General features: G+C 39.3%; 1 protein-coding gene across 1 annotated transcript; it reads left to right on the forward strand.

Moving 5' to 3' along the window:
* Nucleotides 1–579: 579 nt before the first annotated feature.
* On the forward strand, nucleotides 580–14,477 carry FGFR1OP2 (FGFR1 oncogene partner 2). Its single transcript, XM_082481476.1, has 6 exons — nucleotides 580–651; nucleotides 4,313–4,449; nucleotides 5,598–5,715; nucleotides 6,608–6,750; nucleotides 10,545–10,658; nucleotides 11,445–14,477. The coding sequence occupies exons 1-6, from the start codon at nucleotides 648–650 to the stop codon at nucleotides 11,580–11,582; spliced, it is 654 nt and encodes a 217-aa protein (XP_082337602.1). The 5' UTR covers nucleotides 580–647; the 3' UTR covers nucleotides 11,583–14,477.
* Nucleotides 14,478–18,457: the final 3,980 nt, after the last annotated feature.

The following is an 18,457-nucleotide window of genomic DNA, read 5'->3' on the forward strand; positions in this document are numbered from 1 at the left end:
CCCTGAGGCCGCGAGACCCCCGCGCGGCCACTTACGCCGCTGACAGAACGGCTCCCCCAGCGCTGGCGGGGGGAGCGCCTCTCCCCTCCCTTCACCTCCTCCCCCCTCGTACCCTCCCCGGCCGCGGTGGCGGCAGCCACCTGGGCCCCGGCGGCTGGCCGGCCTCACTCACCACCCCCCATGCCCGCCCCACTCCCCGCCGCTCGGCCCTCCGCCCGGGCGCGGGCCGCCCCGCCCTGCCGCCGCGGAGGAAGAGGAGGAGGAGGAGCCACCGCCCTGAGCCGGGGATCTCGCGAGACGCTACAGCGCCCCCTAGGGGCGGGGAGGCTGGGTGCCGGCCTTTTGTATGGAAGGCAGCCAATAGGAAGGCGAGGAGAAGGGGCGCGGGCCGGCGCGGAGTCTCTCGCGAGAGCTGGAAGGGCGGGCACGGTGTCCTCTCGCGAGAGCGGCGGGCAGGCGCTCGCCCGGTGCCGCCGGCAAGGGAGCGCGGGCCGCCCTCACCTCACGCCGCTCCGTCCCGCCCACTGGCGGGGACGCGCCTCCCTCGCTCCTCCTCCGCTTCCCCCTGGGGCCCGCCGCCATTTGACAGCGGGGCGGGCCGGTCGGGGCTTCAACCCCGGCGCCGGGCGCTGCCGGAGCCGCCGGTCATGAGTGAGTGGCGCGAGGCGGGGAAGGGACGTTTGGGGGTTAGCCGGGGCGGGGGGAGGGGAGCGAGGGGGTGCCGTTACCGCCGCCGGGCGGTTGGGAGCCCAACGGACTCGCGTTGGGCCGTGACGTCACGAGGGGTGCGAGGGAGGAGGAGGAGCCCCCCAACCCCCCCCGGGTCACCCCCCAGGGGCGAGTCCTCCCGCCTGGCTTTGGGAAGGAGCCTTCATCGGCCCTCACGTCCCCGCCGTATCGCGGCAGGTGCCAGTGTCGCGACAGTCATGACTGGCATCCGTTCTCGCGGTGGGGAGAAGGGGGGTGGGGGTGGGTGGAGGAGGCGGCGACCCTCCCTGAGAGAGCGCTGCTGCACCACCACCACCCCCCGTTCCCCGGCCCGGAGGTCGGCCCGGGGTTTGAGCGGGCTGCGGCGGTGGCTCCGCGTTCGGGCTGGGCCTGTTGTTGGCGGGAGGCGCGTGGTCAGCCTGCCGGGGACCCCCCTTCTGCACGGAGAGTGCTCATGGGCGTTCGCACCCAGCCTGCAACTCTTGATTCGCCGCAGCGTGGTTCAGTCTCTCCACGGTAACTGCGGGGAGGAAAAAAGTGAAGCGTTAGGCTATGGGGAAAGGTAGTTTTCAGTAAGGCTAGGAAGGACAGAAGAGACGGAGAACTAGAGGGAGGCAAAAAAAATGTTTATTCTTTGGCGTTGGGTTTGGTTTTTTTTTAGGGGCAGCCGAATTTGATAATGAAAGCAATTAGTAAATAGCAGGAAGTGACAGGAAATGAATATGTAGTAGCAGTATTGCTATGTTGTTTGAGTTGTTGCTCTTGCTACCTGTTGACCCTGTTGGTAGGATTGCAGGCTAACAAATGTATTTGCAACTGGGCATCTTTTGTAGGGTAGAGTTCAGAAATCATTAGGTTCAGCTGCTATAGTCCTCGTGCTTGTAAAAACAATTAATATACAATAAGAATTGGTTTGAGTCAAATATATTTGATTAATTGGTTGTTTTTTTTTTTTTCCTAAATGTCCAGGTTAACTCACAGATTTAGATCTATTTTAGGATGAGACATAAGTTTTGGGTTTTGTAGGCAGCCAGATGAGCAACTACAGAGAATTTTAAATTCTAAGGATTAGGGCCAATGTCTTGCCCAAAGGAATTCTAATCAAGATTTGGAGCCACTATGAGTTACCACAATACACATAGTAACTCTCCTTTTTGAGGTACAAATCCTGCCTGAAAGCAGGAGATGGCCTCTGGCCCGCTGAAGCTGCTGTGGTGACAGGTGGATGTCACAGTGGTATTTGCACAGCTGCGTTCCACACAAGGTGTATATGTGTCTTCCCCAGCTCATTCGCTGTGAAAAAGAACGCCGGTGGCTTTGCTACAAATGAGTTTCTTTTTATCTTGTGTGGTTGGTTTGGGTCAAAATGAGAAAGTGCATAGGAGAGTGAATATGTACTGTGTTTAAAAATTTATATTGATGCATACAAATTATCAGAGGTGTTAACTGCATTGTAGTCTGAATGCCAAATGTATTCCAAGCTCATGGAGAAGCCTGAGAGGCTTTGTTTATACTGGCTAGGGAATTCACCAGCCATAAATTGAGCTAAAGACTGCTCTTCAAATTCTTCTTAAATATGGATCCGATTAAGTCAATTTCTGTAAGTAACAGTTTAGCCAGCTAGTGTGGAAGGTCATTTTTCATCTGTGATATTTTTGTAGTCCAGTAAGAACATGAGACCAGAATTGGAAGGAGAAAAGAGGAGCAAGAAAAAGCACATGCTTAAAAACAATGCAGTATGATCCCTGTCTACATAATATTAAAAAGACCTCAAACTGCTAAACCAGCGTGAATAAATTAACTACCTGTGATAACACACCAGTCTGCTGAAGAACTTGACTTGGTACCTCAAACACATACATACGTCATATGGAAGTTAAAATAAAAACTCTAGTTGATAAACAGGAAGGAATTAACATTACAAATGCGTATAGGAAACTTGTAGGTGTCAAAATGCTGATGCTTTCGATAACACATGAATCAGAAAATGCAGGTTAAAATAGTTGTGCTCTGTGCAAACACAAAGCTCATTTACAGAAGCTCCTTTGTCAGTAAACAAGTCTCAACCTTTCTGTGATGGTCCCTGAAAGACCCTTCTACATTAAAAAAGTGAAGTAAATATTACAGGTGCTCCTCAGAGCAGAGGGAGCAGCTAATGAAATTACCAAATTAAAATGCTTTTGAGAGGTTGGACCTTTCAGGACATTCTGGGTGCACAAGAGCTCTTCAGAGAGAACATTCCAAACTGCTGCTGTTTTGCTTAGTTTTCCCCCACCTTAATGCATAAGGGCAAGATACTCCTGCTATGTTTGTAAATCTTTTGAGGGGAATGGTGGAATTGCTGATGTTTGAAATATCCTTATTTCTACTACTTACCTGGAAAGTGGGAAAACATCAGTTGGGAAAAACATGAGGATTTCTTTAAGCTTGGCTTAAAAGATCCTCGGCTATGATTTGTCAAGGTGCCTAAGAAAGTCAGAAAATCAACTTGGAGCAAGCTTTTTTCCTGTAGCTCAGAAAAGGCTCACTAACCTTTTATGCTTAATAAACAATCTCTCCTTTAAGCAAATGGTCTGGCTAAGAAATGGATTTAGTCCATTCTTTCAGTTCTTTAGAAAGTTTTCTGAAACAAATATCAAGCCTTATATTAATAAGGCGCATAACTGTGATAAGCCTCTATAGATGCTGTCTGACTGCTGAAGAAAAGTTCAAGGGGGTTAAGTAGATTTCTTTTTCAGTAGAAGTGTAAGGTTTCTTAAAAGAAAAAAGACTTAGGCTGAAAATCTTGGTCTTGAAACTTTATCAAGAATGAATATGAAACAAATCAATGTAAAGGACAGTGGTTTTGGAAATGGTAGTATGTACAAGCATTTTGCAAGTTTAGCAATTCTAGCACTAGGTAATTTCTGCAAACAAACTACTGCAATTATAAGGCTGGTATTTTAACTATGCAGTCGGTTCTTTTTCTTAGCTAAGTTGCTGTCTTTCTCTATCCTGTTGAAAATTTTACAGTTTCATTCCATGCACTGATGTTTGTGTTCATCTATAGACATGAAGAAAGCACAAGCTTCAGTTTTCTGAATTTTCCCTAAGTAATTTTCTCTGCTCTGTCAGTTTGAGCTGATATAATTCATCAAAATCTTCTAGCCAGCTGTAGTCATTTGGCATTTTCTTTTGTGCTGGATTTATACTTTTCAAATACCTTGAAGTATATCTGACATTAAAAAAGGTAGTATTGAAAAATTAAATAATTAATGTAATATTTTTCTCTCTGCTACTTACAGAATGACTGCTCAGTTTCCATATTGCACTTAGTATATTGATACTCTCCTCACAACACAAAGTTTACTTTCATTTCCTTGCTCTGATATATAGTCTCAACAGCAATTAAAAAGGAGGAAAAGGAAAGGCAGGCTTTAGGGTATTCTTTATACAAATTTTTCCTACTCCTAAAAGACATCAAAATGTTTTGATGTTTCTGAGGGAAAGGTTGTATTCAGCTGCTTTAGACTTAAAAAAAAAGTAGTGTATGTATCACATAGAGAGCTGTTCTCTGTATAGCAAAGAGGTGGTGGTGTGAAAATAATACATTTCTAATCTTTAGAAATGAGTTGCACAATTGAAAAAGCCTTAGCAGATGCGAAAGCACTGGTGGAACGGCTAAGGGAACATGACAATGCAGCAGAAGCTCTTATTGAACAAACTACAGCTCTTAACAAGCGGGTTGAAGCAATGAAACAGGTTTGTGTTTCAACTTTGTTTACTCCATTAAAAGAACAACTTGGAAACAAATAATTTAAAGTAATTTTTGTGTGTTACAGTAGAATGTAGAATCAGTATGTTGTTTGGTTAATCCTTTAATGCTATACTAAATATTTTCATTATAGGTGTGACTATGATCTAAAAATAGGTTGTTTATATATTTAGTTTGATCCTGTGAAGAAGTTTTCTCTGTTACTGTAGCATAAATATTGAAAACTAGAAATTATTTGAAGAACGCTGGTAGAAACGGTGTTGGTATCTTACAAACCATTGTGTGGTGTCTTTTGTTTTGCTCTTTTGTGAAATACTACTTGTTTTATTAATTTCAAGATACACATTTAATCATATAGAGGCACTGTCATGCTTGCTTCTGTTCAGAATATCTTTTCACAGTCTCCTTTTGTTTCAAAGAAACCTCTTAAGCTTATTTGTAATCATTTCCATTCTGATGTTAAACTGTCCAAGGCATGTTGTTAGATTGAGCGTGACTTTCACTAGAGAACCTCTGGGAAAAACATAAAGGTATCTACTGACTTCCCATATGGGAGTTCATCCTGTCATTTTAGTAGAACACAGGATGTGTTAATGGGCCTGTAAAATAATAAAAGCCTGCATATGCTTCATCCCTTAAAACTAGTCATGAAGAGGCTCAATGACTTCGAATCAAGAGCATTATATTTATTCATTTGTTTAGAGTCAGGATCCATTCATTCACGTCCACAGGACTTGTACCCATACAGCTTTGTGGTTTAAGGTATTGGGAAGCCACGGTAACTACCTAGAGGTTAATACCCCATGGTTTTTCTTTACCATATGTATATCACTTTTAAATTACTTGGTGGTGAATTTGACCTGCATTAATTGAAGGATAAATCATGCCCCCTACACACATCTGAGGTCTGAAACTCATTTAAAACCAAAGACAATACTTTAGTGTCTCTAAAGGGCAGTATGTTAGCAATACCTTCAGAAGCGTGTTTGTTTGTTTGTGTTATATAATTATTTTAAAATTAGCATTATCTTGCTGGTTACAGACTCTGATTGACATTAGAGCTGGTCCTTTGAGACTTGCTGAGTAATGCTTCCCTTCAGTTACTCGAATATGTTGTGTTATTTTTAATAACTAGTACCAAGAAGAAATTCAAGAGCTCAATGAAGTAGCAAGACATCGTCCTCGGTCTACGTTAGTAATGGGTATCCAACAAGAAAACAGACAGATTAGGGAATTACAACAGGAGAATAAAGGTAAGACCTGACTGTTCTGTTCTTTTCAAGTTCCAGCCTGCACCACTGGAATCAGTGAGAATTTTTACCATTGGTCCATTCTCAAAAAATTATTGTAGAAGAATTACTTTATTCTAATCTTAGTCAGTTTAATTGAACATAGTTTAATAAAAAGTCCTAATGTCTAGTCACCAGGACTATGATTAACAGAAAAACAGAGTTGTGGAAAATTACTTTTTCAGTCCTTATATAATGTTCAGCACAAGTAAGGAGATAAATAGAACTTAATTCTGCAGTATAGGTATCTGTTTGGAAATGCGTTTTCCCACTGCTAAAAAGAACTAATTTAGGAGCAATTTAGTCAGAACAAGTTGTAGTTTAAGTGTAGTAGTATAATTCCTTCTGGAATTCTGTACGCTAGGAATATACTGTTCCTCCTGGAATACCTTAGGTATTCCAACAGTTATATTCAGCAAAGGAGTCAATTATCTTGATTCATATGAATCTTGCCTTAATGTCAGGAGTTTTGTCCTTTAGTATATTTTGAATACTAGCATTTTTTAACTCTTATTTTACTAAGCTGCAGATTGAAACAGATCTGTAAACTTCTTTCCAGTGTACAGTGTTCCTTATAGCAGCTAGAGTAAAGCTCTCCTCAGCTACAATTGGCGTGGCTTATATCAGCTAAAGGGATTGAATATGAAGTCATATTAACAAAAGACCATCTGTTTCTGACTGAACAAGAATTTTCCCAGGGCAGTCACCACTGAAGACATTTGCAGAGCCTATGTAGACAAGGAGAGGGAACACTCAGTTAAGGGCTTATTTAGTTTTTTTCAAGGTGAAGTACTTTTGCATTTTGTTTCAGTTCTTCTCTGTTAAACTTTAACTGAATTTAAAATTATGTTGGTAGAACTACGCACATCTCTTGAAGAACATCAGTCTGCTTTGGAACTCATAATGAGCAAGTACAGAGAACAGATGTTTAGGTTGCTTATGGCAAGCAAAAAGGATGATCCAAGTATAATAATGAAGTTAAAAGAGCAACATTCCAAGGTAATGACTTTTTTTCCCCCTTGTTTTTTTTAGTTAATGCTTAAGTTAGGTTACTAAGCTTACAGTTCAAAGCTTACTTTGTCTCAGTTTTTATGTCATTGTACTAAGCAGTACTAATTTTTATAATCCAGTTCATGAAAAGCAAACAGGAAACTTGATCGGTAGTAAGTCAACCTTACTAGCTTCTAATTTATTTAAGCTCTTATCAAGTAGCATTTCGTTACTGTACCTACTTAAGGACTTTTGTTTTGCCTAGGTTTTTAAGGCAACTGCCCTATTATGCTTCCCGATGCCAGTAACAGATCTCAGTAACATTCAAACATTTAGACAGGTTTTAACTTATGCTTGTGACTCTAACAAATAATTAGCACTTACTGGGGAGAGCAGGAAGAGTAAGCTTATTAAATTCAACATTAAAATATTTTTTCTCCTAAATACCGTAAATTTAAAAAAATACATTTTAAAAGCTCTTTTGAACACTAAATAACTGAGCATAAACTTTTCCTCTTTCCTGTGTCAGCCCCTGGTTCTTGTTTCAGTACTGGTCAGGATTGCTAAGTAGAATCCAGGGGAGCCTGAGATGCTTGAATGGTGGTGAAAGTTGCTGATATTAGGTGGGCTTCATCTTATGGCTTTTGAAAACAAGAAACGCAAAGTGCTGTCAAGCAACATTTTTGTAAACAATCATGAGTGAGGTATATATGAATATTCAGCAGCTTCATATAAGATTAATATATGTTTTTATAGCATTAATATATAGTTTAGGCTTTTTTAATATATTTTCAGGAAAATTCATCATTTTAGGTCACTAAGGTCTAAACAGGAACTTTTCTAACAAAGTATTGTATTACACTGTAATTGAAATCTAATTATCAGAGAGCCCTGTAACCGTGCAGACTAACATTAGTTTTAAGTGTTTCATCATCTTTGACCTCAACAAACTAAGTCTGCAAAGCAGAGTTAGGGTCTGCCTACCGGGAAAACAAAGCTTAAGAATTCAATGCTTTCTTGTCTCCTTACAAAATCATATGTATGTAATTAGTGCCATTGAAATCAGTGGGACTACTTAGATTGATATGAAAGAATTTCTTGGATTAGAACTGTATCTTTAATATAAATGCCTAAAAAATTATAAATATGTATCCTTTTCAAGAGAAGTTGCCTTAGCATATAGTATAACATATCTTACAGCTTCTGGAGAGCATAAATTCATATCCAAGACAAGAGGATAATATTATATCTGTCCTGAAACGGGCTTTGAAATTTTATTTAGGAACACTTAACTTAGGGTTAAAAGCTTGAGGTACAAAAAAAAAAAAAACAAACAAACACACACACAAAAAAACCCCAATATTATTTAAACATGAGATTTAGGCTTCAACATTTTGGTTAAATCTGATCCCACAAGAATGCCTCATGAAGAGGATTTATCACCCTTATCCTGACACTTAGAATTTCTGGAGTTCCTTTGTTTCTTCTTCTGATCAGCCTTCATATTCAGTAAGATTGAACAATCTTGAAGCAGTTTTTAAATACATCCCTCCTGTTAACAAAGAAATCCATCATATCTAAGGAATTCATCTCACTGTTACCAGTAATCGCTGTTGTCTGAAGTAGCAGCTATTAACTTTAGTGCCTATTTACAAAAGATTATTAAAAAAAAAAAAATTGATTTCTGCAGCTCAACAAGCGCCTCCTTTCAACAGAAAACCAATTTCTTTTAGCAGTGTTGTATGCATGCAAAAAATGTATGTTTGTAGTAATGACCCTGATCTAAGTGTGCTGTTTGAATTCGCTCAACTGAAACAAGCCCTAAAAACGTGTGTTTTCTTTCTCCCAAGAGGAAAAAAAAAAAAAAAAGTACAGCAAATAAAAAGGAGAGTGATACAAAAAGTGTTTGTTGATGTTTGAGGCTATCTTTTTATTAAGAAACACTTTGATTGCATTGTTTAATATTACAGCATATAAGTTTTACACCTCTGCCTTCCAGTCTAGAACCTTGAAACTTTGTTAGTATCTGATGTAATGTTAGTGACCTTGGAACAGGCTCTACATCGTGTTGATCAAGAGGCCACATAAGCAGGCAAAAGTGGAAGTAGGAAGGACAGCAGTTTATCTAAAAACCACTAACTCTTTCCCAGTCCTTCTCAAGGGTGCATCCTTGACAACTCATTCTTTTACCACTGATGACAGCTTCCTTTCAAGCTAAATTTAGTTTTTCATTGAAAAAATGTTTAATGTAATGACCTTCACTGGAAGCTGAGAAGAAAAAGATTCACAGCGAGTTTAGGGGTATTTTTCCCCTCTCTTTTTTTTTTCTCCCCTCTATGCTCTGAGTGGGCATTTAATGAGTAAACAGCTAAACCATAGCTTTGGCAATTGGAATGGCAGAGAAGAAAGGAGGGAAAGGGCCAGTGTTTGTTTTAGTAAAGTATATTTGTTTTGGTCAGGTAAAGTTCATGATTCCAAGTGAGGCTGTTCTTGATGGTACTTTAATAATTTCTGGAAGTTTAAAGGCAAGCTGATCCTCTGCTAGATGTATCTATGGTCCTCCAGTCAAACTCATAATTTAAAGGTGGGACTTAACTTTAGTCTATACCATTCTTCATTTTACTCCTACTGTTCTGGTCTGGTTAGTTAGTAGCTATTGTGAATTTTGTCCAAAGGAGAGGCTGGTGCGATAGTAGAGTTGGAGTAAAAGACAAGTTGAGGAAGAGACAATGAAAAATAACACCTTTGGGAAATACCATTACAATATTTGGCTTAACTGAACAGCAATGAATGCCAAAGGCATAGGCTCTTTATCTAGATCTGCTGGGGGAAAAGAAGTATTGACCCTTTAAACATTTCCTGCTGGTAGGTTGGCCAGTGAGAAAATAAACTGTCCCACCACAAGGTCCAGGCAGAGATCACTTCTCTGCAAACAGTGAAGGTTATCTAAAAATCTAGCTTCCTTGCAAAGGCTGTTATGCCCATGTTTGGTTTCTATCATCCCACTCCTGGTAAGGGAACAGGACAAGAGCAAACCAAAGTACTACTCTTTTTCCTCTTCCTTGAATTTTTCAGCAAGATGTGGTAATTAGTTATTTATAATAGAAAATTACCCTACCAGCATTAATGAACATACACAAAGAGGTCAGCGAGGACAAAAGTTTTTCTTACAATTCAGCAAGGACAAGTGCTTCTGAAGTCCTGCCAGATAAGCAGGAATTAGAAGTGGATTCAAGCATAAGTATCTAAAAAAAAAAAAAAAAAAAAAAGGCGAAAGACAGATCTGAGTTTCCTAATATATGACATAGTAAGGTAGGTAAATACCTACCCATGGGCTGGTATTGGCCATATCAGACTTGAGATCAGGTTTCAAACAAATGGAAAAAATGTCACAGACCCTGCTGTTTTCAGGTGAGTTTAGTCTTTCTGCATATCTCAAATGATGTACATCAACTCTTGCAACACAGCAAGGCCCTATCAGAACAAGCACATGGCTAACTACTTGTAGCCATTCAGAAGATGTGGAAGCTATGGAAGACAGTCATTTAAGCTTTTTTTTTTTTATGTAAAATTCTAATAAAAGGGGTCACTGTGTGGCAAACCAGATTTATTGAAATAAACAGGATCACAGTGGCTACTCATGCTGTAAAGTTAGGCAGCTCATTTGTTTTCACAAATTTAGGTCTGTGTTCACATTTTTATTAAGTGGCACAGCAGTTAAAATGCATATTTAATGTTTTGCTTATTTTTAGTAATGCAAAAAATATATTACTAAAGCAGTCATAATTTTATTTTTGTCTTAGGAACTGCAAGTGCATGTGGACCAAATTACAGAAATGGCAGCAGTAATGAGAAAAGCCATTGAAATCGATGAAAAGCATGGCTGTAAAGAGCAGGAACGTATCATTCAGCTTGAGGTAAGTACGAAATCAAAACTGCAATGGCACAAATAGCAAGGGAGTGAATGTTACAACAATTATTTCTGTTGAGTTACTGTACCATTCACTCACACTGCTACTTTGTTACTTTCCTTGTTGAATGGGCTGTAAGTAGTATTTTCCCCACTATAGCTTACATTCAAGTCCTGCATAGGTGATACTTCATCACCAGAAATAAGCGATTTATATTTATATACCATCTTAAGCTTCTCTTTAAGTCTGAGTGTAGCAAAGAGCTAGGAAATAATACAAATTCATTGTAAGAAGACACTAGGATGCAAATAATACCCCCACCTTTGGCTTTTAAATTATTTTTTTTTTTAATAACAATAATTTTGTGCTTTTGGGGGGATTCTCCTTTGCTTATTATTGGAAGATCAACACTATTGCTCTTTGATTAAGTGCTAGCAAAGCAGCTCATTATCAGTCAGGTGTGTGGAAAGAACAGGATTGGTTTTTTTTTTTTTTTTTTTTTAATGCAACACTTGAACTTAATTACCCTTTTCTTACCTGTTTTGTGTTTTGGGCTTTTTTTTTTTTTTTTGATGCTTAATGCCCATTCAAAAGAGCAAGAGGGTCATAAACCTCATGTTGTTAGTTTTAGAAGATAACATAGTACTACCTGACTGCAAATCGTAGAATCATCTGTCTTAATCCTTATATGTAAGTTTGGAGTAGAGGGAAGGGGAGATAATTAATGTCGTTTTCTTGATTACTTTCTGGAGTTAAATTACCATTAAATGCCTTTTCTTTCTTCGGTTATAGCAAGAAAACAAAGGCTTGAGAGAAATTCTTCAAATAACTAGAGAATCATTCCTGAACCTCAAGAAAGAAGATGCATCAGAGAGCACATCTCTGTCAGGATTAGTAACAAGCAGTGATTTGAGCCTGAGGAAAAGCTGAAGACTGTGGAAGTTAACAAGCTTCAATTGCACACTTTACAAACGGAGTATCAGGGGTCACTTGTCAAGCACTTGTTACTGAATAGGGCACCAGCAAGCTAATGCATCTTAAACTCCAGTTTAGTGGCTTTTATACTGCATAAAAATAAGTTAAAATTGGTATTCTACAGAAACCTTAGTGACAGATTAATTGCCATAGATCTAACTTCAGTAGGAGATGGATTAATGCACTTACTGAATTGGGAATTATTTTTATATGAAGTCATTTTACAGGTAAAAGACAAGATTTCACATAATTTATATAAGTTATTGCTCATACAAAGCTTCACTGCACCTATTATATAATAAAGGTAAGATTTAAAGTCTGATCTCTGGGTAGAGAGTAGCAACTTAAGAATATACTTTGTGCATGATCCACATTATATTTTTTCCTTTTAATAAGTTTTTAAAAAATTCTCATTTTGCAACAAACCCATTTAATGGAAAGGGTACATTGGCAGCATAAAACTTAAGGATTTCTCTTATTTAGCCACAGAGTATCCTGTTCAAATATAAGGCCAATTGTCTAAACATAAGCAATGCTTTTGCAGTTGTTCAATATTTATTATTTTAAATTGAACAAGATTCTTTAAAATATGTATACTTAATCATATTTTCAAAACATGAGAAGAGCTGCTTCCACTGTATTGCTTTCTGGAACACAGCATAGTATCATTCTGCCATGGCTTTTACTTCTGTGAGAGAAAAGCAGGCTCAGTTCTCTATAGGTGAGAAGCCACATTAGTCCCATTGATTTCTTCTCTTGGTTGCCTGCCCAGACTTCCTGACTGGGAAATGGCAGTTTGCAAGCACCCAAACAGCAGCAGCAGAAAGGTGGTTGGGGGGAGGAGGGAGAAGCTCTATGGCAAAGTTGGCAGCCTGCACGCCTGCAATCAATACTCTTAATTTTCCTTTGAGTACTAAATAGCCATCAAGGAGGCTTTTAAGTAAATTTCAGGTATGTGTTGCATTTGCATTAAGAAGAGTTTCAATATACTATACTGACAAATAGAGTGCTAGCTTTTTATCCTGAAATACTTGCAGAAGTGAAAAGGAATTGGCTTTTATAGATCAATGCACAGCTTACATCATATGCAGATACAATAGAAGTGCTACACAAGACAGGCTTGTAGTAAAGAGGTGAGGAAATAATCTGTATTTGGCTTTTGTTTGTCAGACTACCACTTCTTGGTCAAGGCAGCAAGAACATCCCTAGTATTGATGTGTATCGTCACTTTTTGTCCAGCATGTTAATGTATTCTTTACTTGGAATGCATACTCCAAGAAGCAGAAAGCTTTCAACCACAAGAAACCAGATCTACAAGTGCCACCCACAGTTGAATATTTTTGCTGTTTAATAACTCACCTAGCCCAATGAGTTGAACTCCTGCTCTGGAATCAACTGTCATTTAATCAAATTTGATTTTCAGTTGCAACAGTGCAAGAAGAATTAAGCATCAAGCACTTCTAAGTGTGTCAGTTTTAAACACAGTTTCCTCTAACCTTGAGCCCAGGGAAACTGTACTGTGTCAAACGCACCACAGGTCTAAGGCCCACTCAACTAATTTATAAGGAGCTTCATATTTTTGTTCTGTTACTGTCAGTTGCTGCCACCTTTCCCATAGTGCCTTTAAGAGAAGCAAGTGAAGTGGTGGGAAAGGAACATTTAGCAGAGAATAAATGCTCGTTTTCAATTAATTAATATATACGCTAGGAAATACAGTTGAAAGGACAGATAAATCAAGCTCTGTAAGTTTTCAGTTGTTTGGGTTTTTTTTTATAAATGGATAAACTGCTACTTCTATTTCCAGAGCACCTTAGCTTGTTTCTAGGCTTAAGAATATATTGAGGACATTAATGTGCATGGAAAAAGAGTTTTAACCATTTCAAAACTTGCTAAACACCTGGGGGGAATTTTTGTGGGAATGCTTTAGCTCAAGCACAAAATCTACTTGTCTGCTATTATTTTCTGTAAAACTTTGCCAATGCTTCTATAATTTAGATTTTGCATTTCTGCTGTAGCTTGGTGACTTATCAGAAGCAACATTTTTTTTTAATGGAGTGTTTTGCTGTTGCAAATTTATGAGAATTTTTGGGTTCCATTGATTAAGTTATTCTTTTCAGAAGTGTCTTTTCAGTCATTGACTGGTATCAGAGGCGTTTATATCCATTTAATGCTGAATGCAGTTTCATTGCTGACTTTCTGGTTTGTCTTTCAAGTACAATCTCCAGAGCTGTATAGCAGAGAAGGGGTTGTTAGTCTGTCGCAGTTCTTTAAGGTTGCTCTATTATGAAATAATGCTTGATTAGTGTTTATTTTTGTAAATTTAAAAAAATGTGACTTAATTTATCAACACCTTGTCTTCACGTTTGATATGTCTCCCCTGTCATTCCCCTGACCTGATGACTTTAGGATTTTAAAGAACCTTCACAGTGTGTGGAGTGACTATTTTTCATTGCATACCTGTTATTTTTGTAATGCAGATAGCTTGAAAAGAATTTATGGCTAGAGTTGTGTACTGTACAGTAAACTTATTTTATCAATAAAGTTGACTGAAAAGATGGATGTCTTCATGATTAAAGCAAGATACTGAATCTGAAGTGAGCCTTGTTAGTAACATGTAAGAAAAATACATCATTTTGCCATTTAATCAGCTTATTTTTATACTTTAAAGGCAGGCCAATTTCTAGTGCTTTTATTCATGTTGCTATATAGCAAAAGAAAAAATGCTCTGTAAAGTCTTCATTTGCTCTTGGAAAACTAATAGTCTCCTACACAGGCAGTTATCTTTCAAATGAACCACTGGAACTGTTTACTAATACAGAGGAGCAGTAAGGATAAACAAAAAACAGTCCAGTGGGCTTTGATTTTTGGATCAAAACATATTTTGGTACAGATAGGATGTGACAGTTGTTTTTTTTTCTTGAAGATTAAAAAAAGGCACTTTGACTTGGTTCAAGCTCTCAGTTCCTTTCTCTGTGATGTGTAAATGAGAATGTCAGTGGAGTACATTTGTAAACTGGCAATGTAATGTTTTCTCCACTTCCCCATGATTTCTCATAAGAGAAACTTGTTTTCAATATATCACAAATTCTGTTTAAAGACAGGTAAAAAATGTCAAGCTAAGTCCTACATATATGTAGCAGCTATTCAGCTGAGGTAAAACTGAAGGGCAGCTTGAAACTGAATTGGACTGTTTTGTACAACTAATAAAGCTTTAAATAGCTTGGCTTTTTAACAAACACATTGGAATTAGAAGATTATGTTAAAATACCGAGCTAGTGGCACTGTTTTCATGCAGAATTGCTTTTATTAGGATCTCTTTGTAGATACCCAGGAAAGATTTACATTGGCTTAGGAAGTTTTCCATTTTAGTTAGTAAACATTAAGCTTTAAAAGCACTTTTGCTGTTTAAAAGAACTTCTAAATCTCCTGTTTGAATGTAAAACATGCACTTGTCCTTTCTGCAGATCCTGATGTCCAAGATGACAGATCGTTAAACTGGCTAACAGAACACTCTAGTGCTGGTCACAGTATGACAGGTTGTATGCAGTGACAGTAGGAAAATGAGACAAGCAAAAGAAATCCTTAGTTGGAAGTGAAGGAACATGGTAGAGGAATAAGTTTGGGTTTTTGTTGTGTTTGTTTTTAACATTAGACAATTTCTTACCAGCCTTTTCAACATCGCACTGTTGGTAACACTTAAGTTCTAGAAGCAGCAAGCTACACGCTGCCACCAGAGACCAACAAAAAGGAGAGAAAGCAACAAGACGCAGCAGGAACACTGCTAAGCTATAGGTGTCCAAAAGCCACCAGCTGTCCGCACAAGTGTCACAGAAGGTATCTTCTCAGAGAGATTCATTTAACTTGGTGTTGCAAACAGAACCATCTCATTGTTGTCCTAGAAAAATCTATATGTTCTCCCATACATATCCCTAAACCAGCAGTAGCACACACGTCCCTGTTGTTACACAGAATCTACTTTTCTGCTCTTTAATCTCAACAGAGGACTTCTTGCTAAACTTACCCTTCCAGAACACCAAGATGTGCTGGGAGAACCCCACACAGCAGAGGGCCAAGTTTGGTATCACATGCACCTACCTGATAGAGGTGTAGGTCACATTCAGCCTCATCTTTTGCCCATCCCATTTTTTCTTTCATTTGCAATGCAGTTGAATTACATACTGATGACAGCAGAGTAGACTATATAAACAAAATTGTTTAGTTTCTGCACATTAAAGTGGGCTGCAAAATAAAACATTATATGTCAATGCCTGTATGAGGAAAGAGGTACTGATGTTCCTGCTGCCTGCAACCACCTCCCTTCCCTCAAACATGCTCCCCATACCTGCTGGGAGCCAGTGTGGCAATGCCTTTGTGTCAGAGAACACCATTCCTGAATTCATAAAAAACTCACCTGACATCTAGAAGAAAACCTTGAACAACTGCTCAACATGTAGGGAAGTGTTTCATCATTCCAGTCTTGAGAAGTACATGCTGGCAACACTCCTCAGACACGAGGCAGAGAACAGCGGCACCAGGGAAACAAGCAGAACCCCAACCACAGTCCCTTTCCATTGCCCTAAGGTGCAGTTTCACCTTTTTTAGAGAGTGGCAGAATGGTTTCCCTATGGTGTTCTCACCAGCAAAAATACCTTAAGAAATGCATTTGAGGGTGGCTATTTCAGCAGTGAAAAGCATTAAATATATTTTTGAAAATTCAGTTGTTGGAAGCTCCAACAATACAACACACTAACAAGATGCAGGGTGATCACAGTGTCTTAGGTTTTCCAATACTACACTCAGTAACACAGTAAACAATTTAAATGAATCATCATATACAACTCATTAAATTACCAGCTAGGCAAACAGCAGCTGCCTTCTACAATATACTCTGTGGTTTTTTGCTTCCTGCATATGGCTTTTTTCCCCCCAGAGCATTCAAGATTTAAAAAAAAAAAATCCAGCTTATTTTGTGCACATTAAATAATCTTGTGACTTGTGAAAACCCAGTTCTGAAGCAGGTAGGTAAGCTGTGCACAACCATTTTTTCCTCCCACTCCCAAAATGAACTAGTTTATTGCTCTGTTTTGAAATCATCTTCCTCCAGTGTGCATGACAGTATAAAGCCTTGCATACTCAAACAGGAGACAGCTACATGCTAGCAGAAAAGGTCGATATCAATAAAAAAATATTATAAAGAACAAGCATCTGCTTGAACAAACAAAAAAAATGTTAGAGTTGTTATTTCTAAAGAAAACTAAACCACCAAAGCCTACTGATCTAAGATGTGGGAGGGGACAGCCTAGCTAGGTGAGTATTGATGGCAAGTTTCAAATAAATAGCCAGAGATATATCAATGCATCTCAGCCACTGAGTTAGAACACGTTGACCTAATGCAGGATATTTACTTACCAAAAGCTCAACACCTCCTATTTTGACCATTCACTGGATAAACTGACCAGAAACCAAAGTTCTATAATAAAGCCCACCACAAGTACCACTGCAAAGATCACATGCAAACCTACAGCATGCTGCTGCCAGTTTTAGAGAGATGAAAAGCTGAAAGACTTAGTGAAAAACATACATTTTAAAACGGGGCAAGTTTATCAGGAAAGGCTTCAGGAGTGTTTTCAGATAAGGGACAGTTCTAGACAAGGACAGAATGAAAGCTGGGGAGCCTCCCTGGGGTGAGAAGGGTCAGTGAAAACTTACAAAAGGAAGGCTTTGGGAAAGGCCATTTTTGCACATGTTCCAAGTTGGAGTAAAAGACAGAGGGGACCAAAGAAGTTCTTTATGTCTCAATTATTTTGCTATTGCAGAGAAAAGCAAAGGCTGTGTGAGGGTAACTCAGCACTAGTTAGAGAAGCAGGAAAGAAGATGTAGTTATTGCTCATCCACTACAAGGTATGCAGTGCTGAGGGATGACTTTAACCCAGCCCCCTGCCTAGACACTACAAGCCAAAACATATACCTCACACTTCAGGGTTAGGAGCAGAGAGCGTGCTAACCTAGTCACCTAAGAGTTAAAGAGTTAAAAAAATTCATTAGGGCCTACTTAAAGAGATCTGATAGAGAAAGAGAACATTTTCTTTGTGAGCATCTCTCCAGAAGCTCCAGAGCTGACAAGCTCACCCAAGAGCAGCAGTGAGGAACAGATCTCACATTGGACGTAGGAGAGCCCAGAGCAGAGAAAGAGTCCCATTCCTCCCTCTGCAACACACAGCACTCTTATTAAACACACAACTTTCTCTGCTACCCAAATCCAATGCCACCAGAGGTTACTGGTTGGCTGAGCTTCATAACTAGTCCCTGCTAGAAGCGTCAGCAGTTTTACCTACCTGTTAGCCAAGTTGAGTCCTTAGCCTCTAATTAAAAATAAGAACACCTGCCCAAAGAGTTACAGATGTCTGCACCATGTAACAACAGGATTTTGGTCCTCAAGCAGTTTTAAACTAAGTATGGCTTTACCCTCTGTTTCAGTACCCAGTTGCTCAGGACAGTTTCATAGAGTTCTAGCAATGCCCAAGTGCCTCAGACACAGGAAAACAAACCAGCCTGAAAGCAAGCCACCAAACAAGCCAGGACATGTTAGTCTCTCTCTGACAGCAGTACCAGAAAGATGTCAGCCAGTTAATGTATTTCACAGGACTGAGTTTTTGTTTCAGACTGACACTCCGCAACACTCCCATTCTGCTCAGGTTTCTCAAAGCCAAGCTCACAGCCACAAGTGGCAAACTACTAAATGAAGCCAAAGTTTTCCTCTGAAGTAGTCTGTCATGGGGTTTACACAATACCCAGCAGCTGAGCCCCCAGAATGATTTCATGTGCTTTCT

The sequence above is a fragment of the Vanellus vanellus genome, assembly GCF_965231255.1.
Source record: "Vanellus vanellus genome assembly, chromosome: 1".
NCBI classification, from domain to species: domain Eukaryota; kingdom Metazoa; phylum Chordata; class Aves; order Charadriiformes; family Charadriidae; genus Vanellus; species Vanellus vanellus.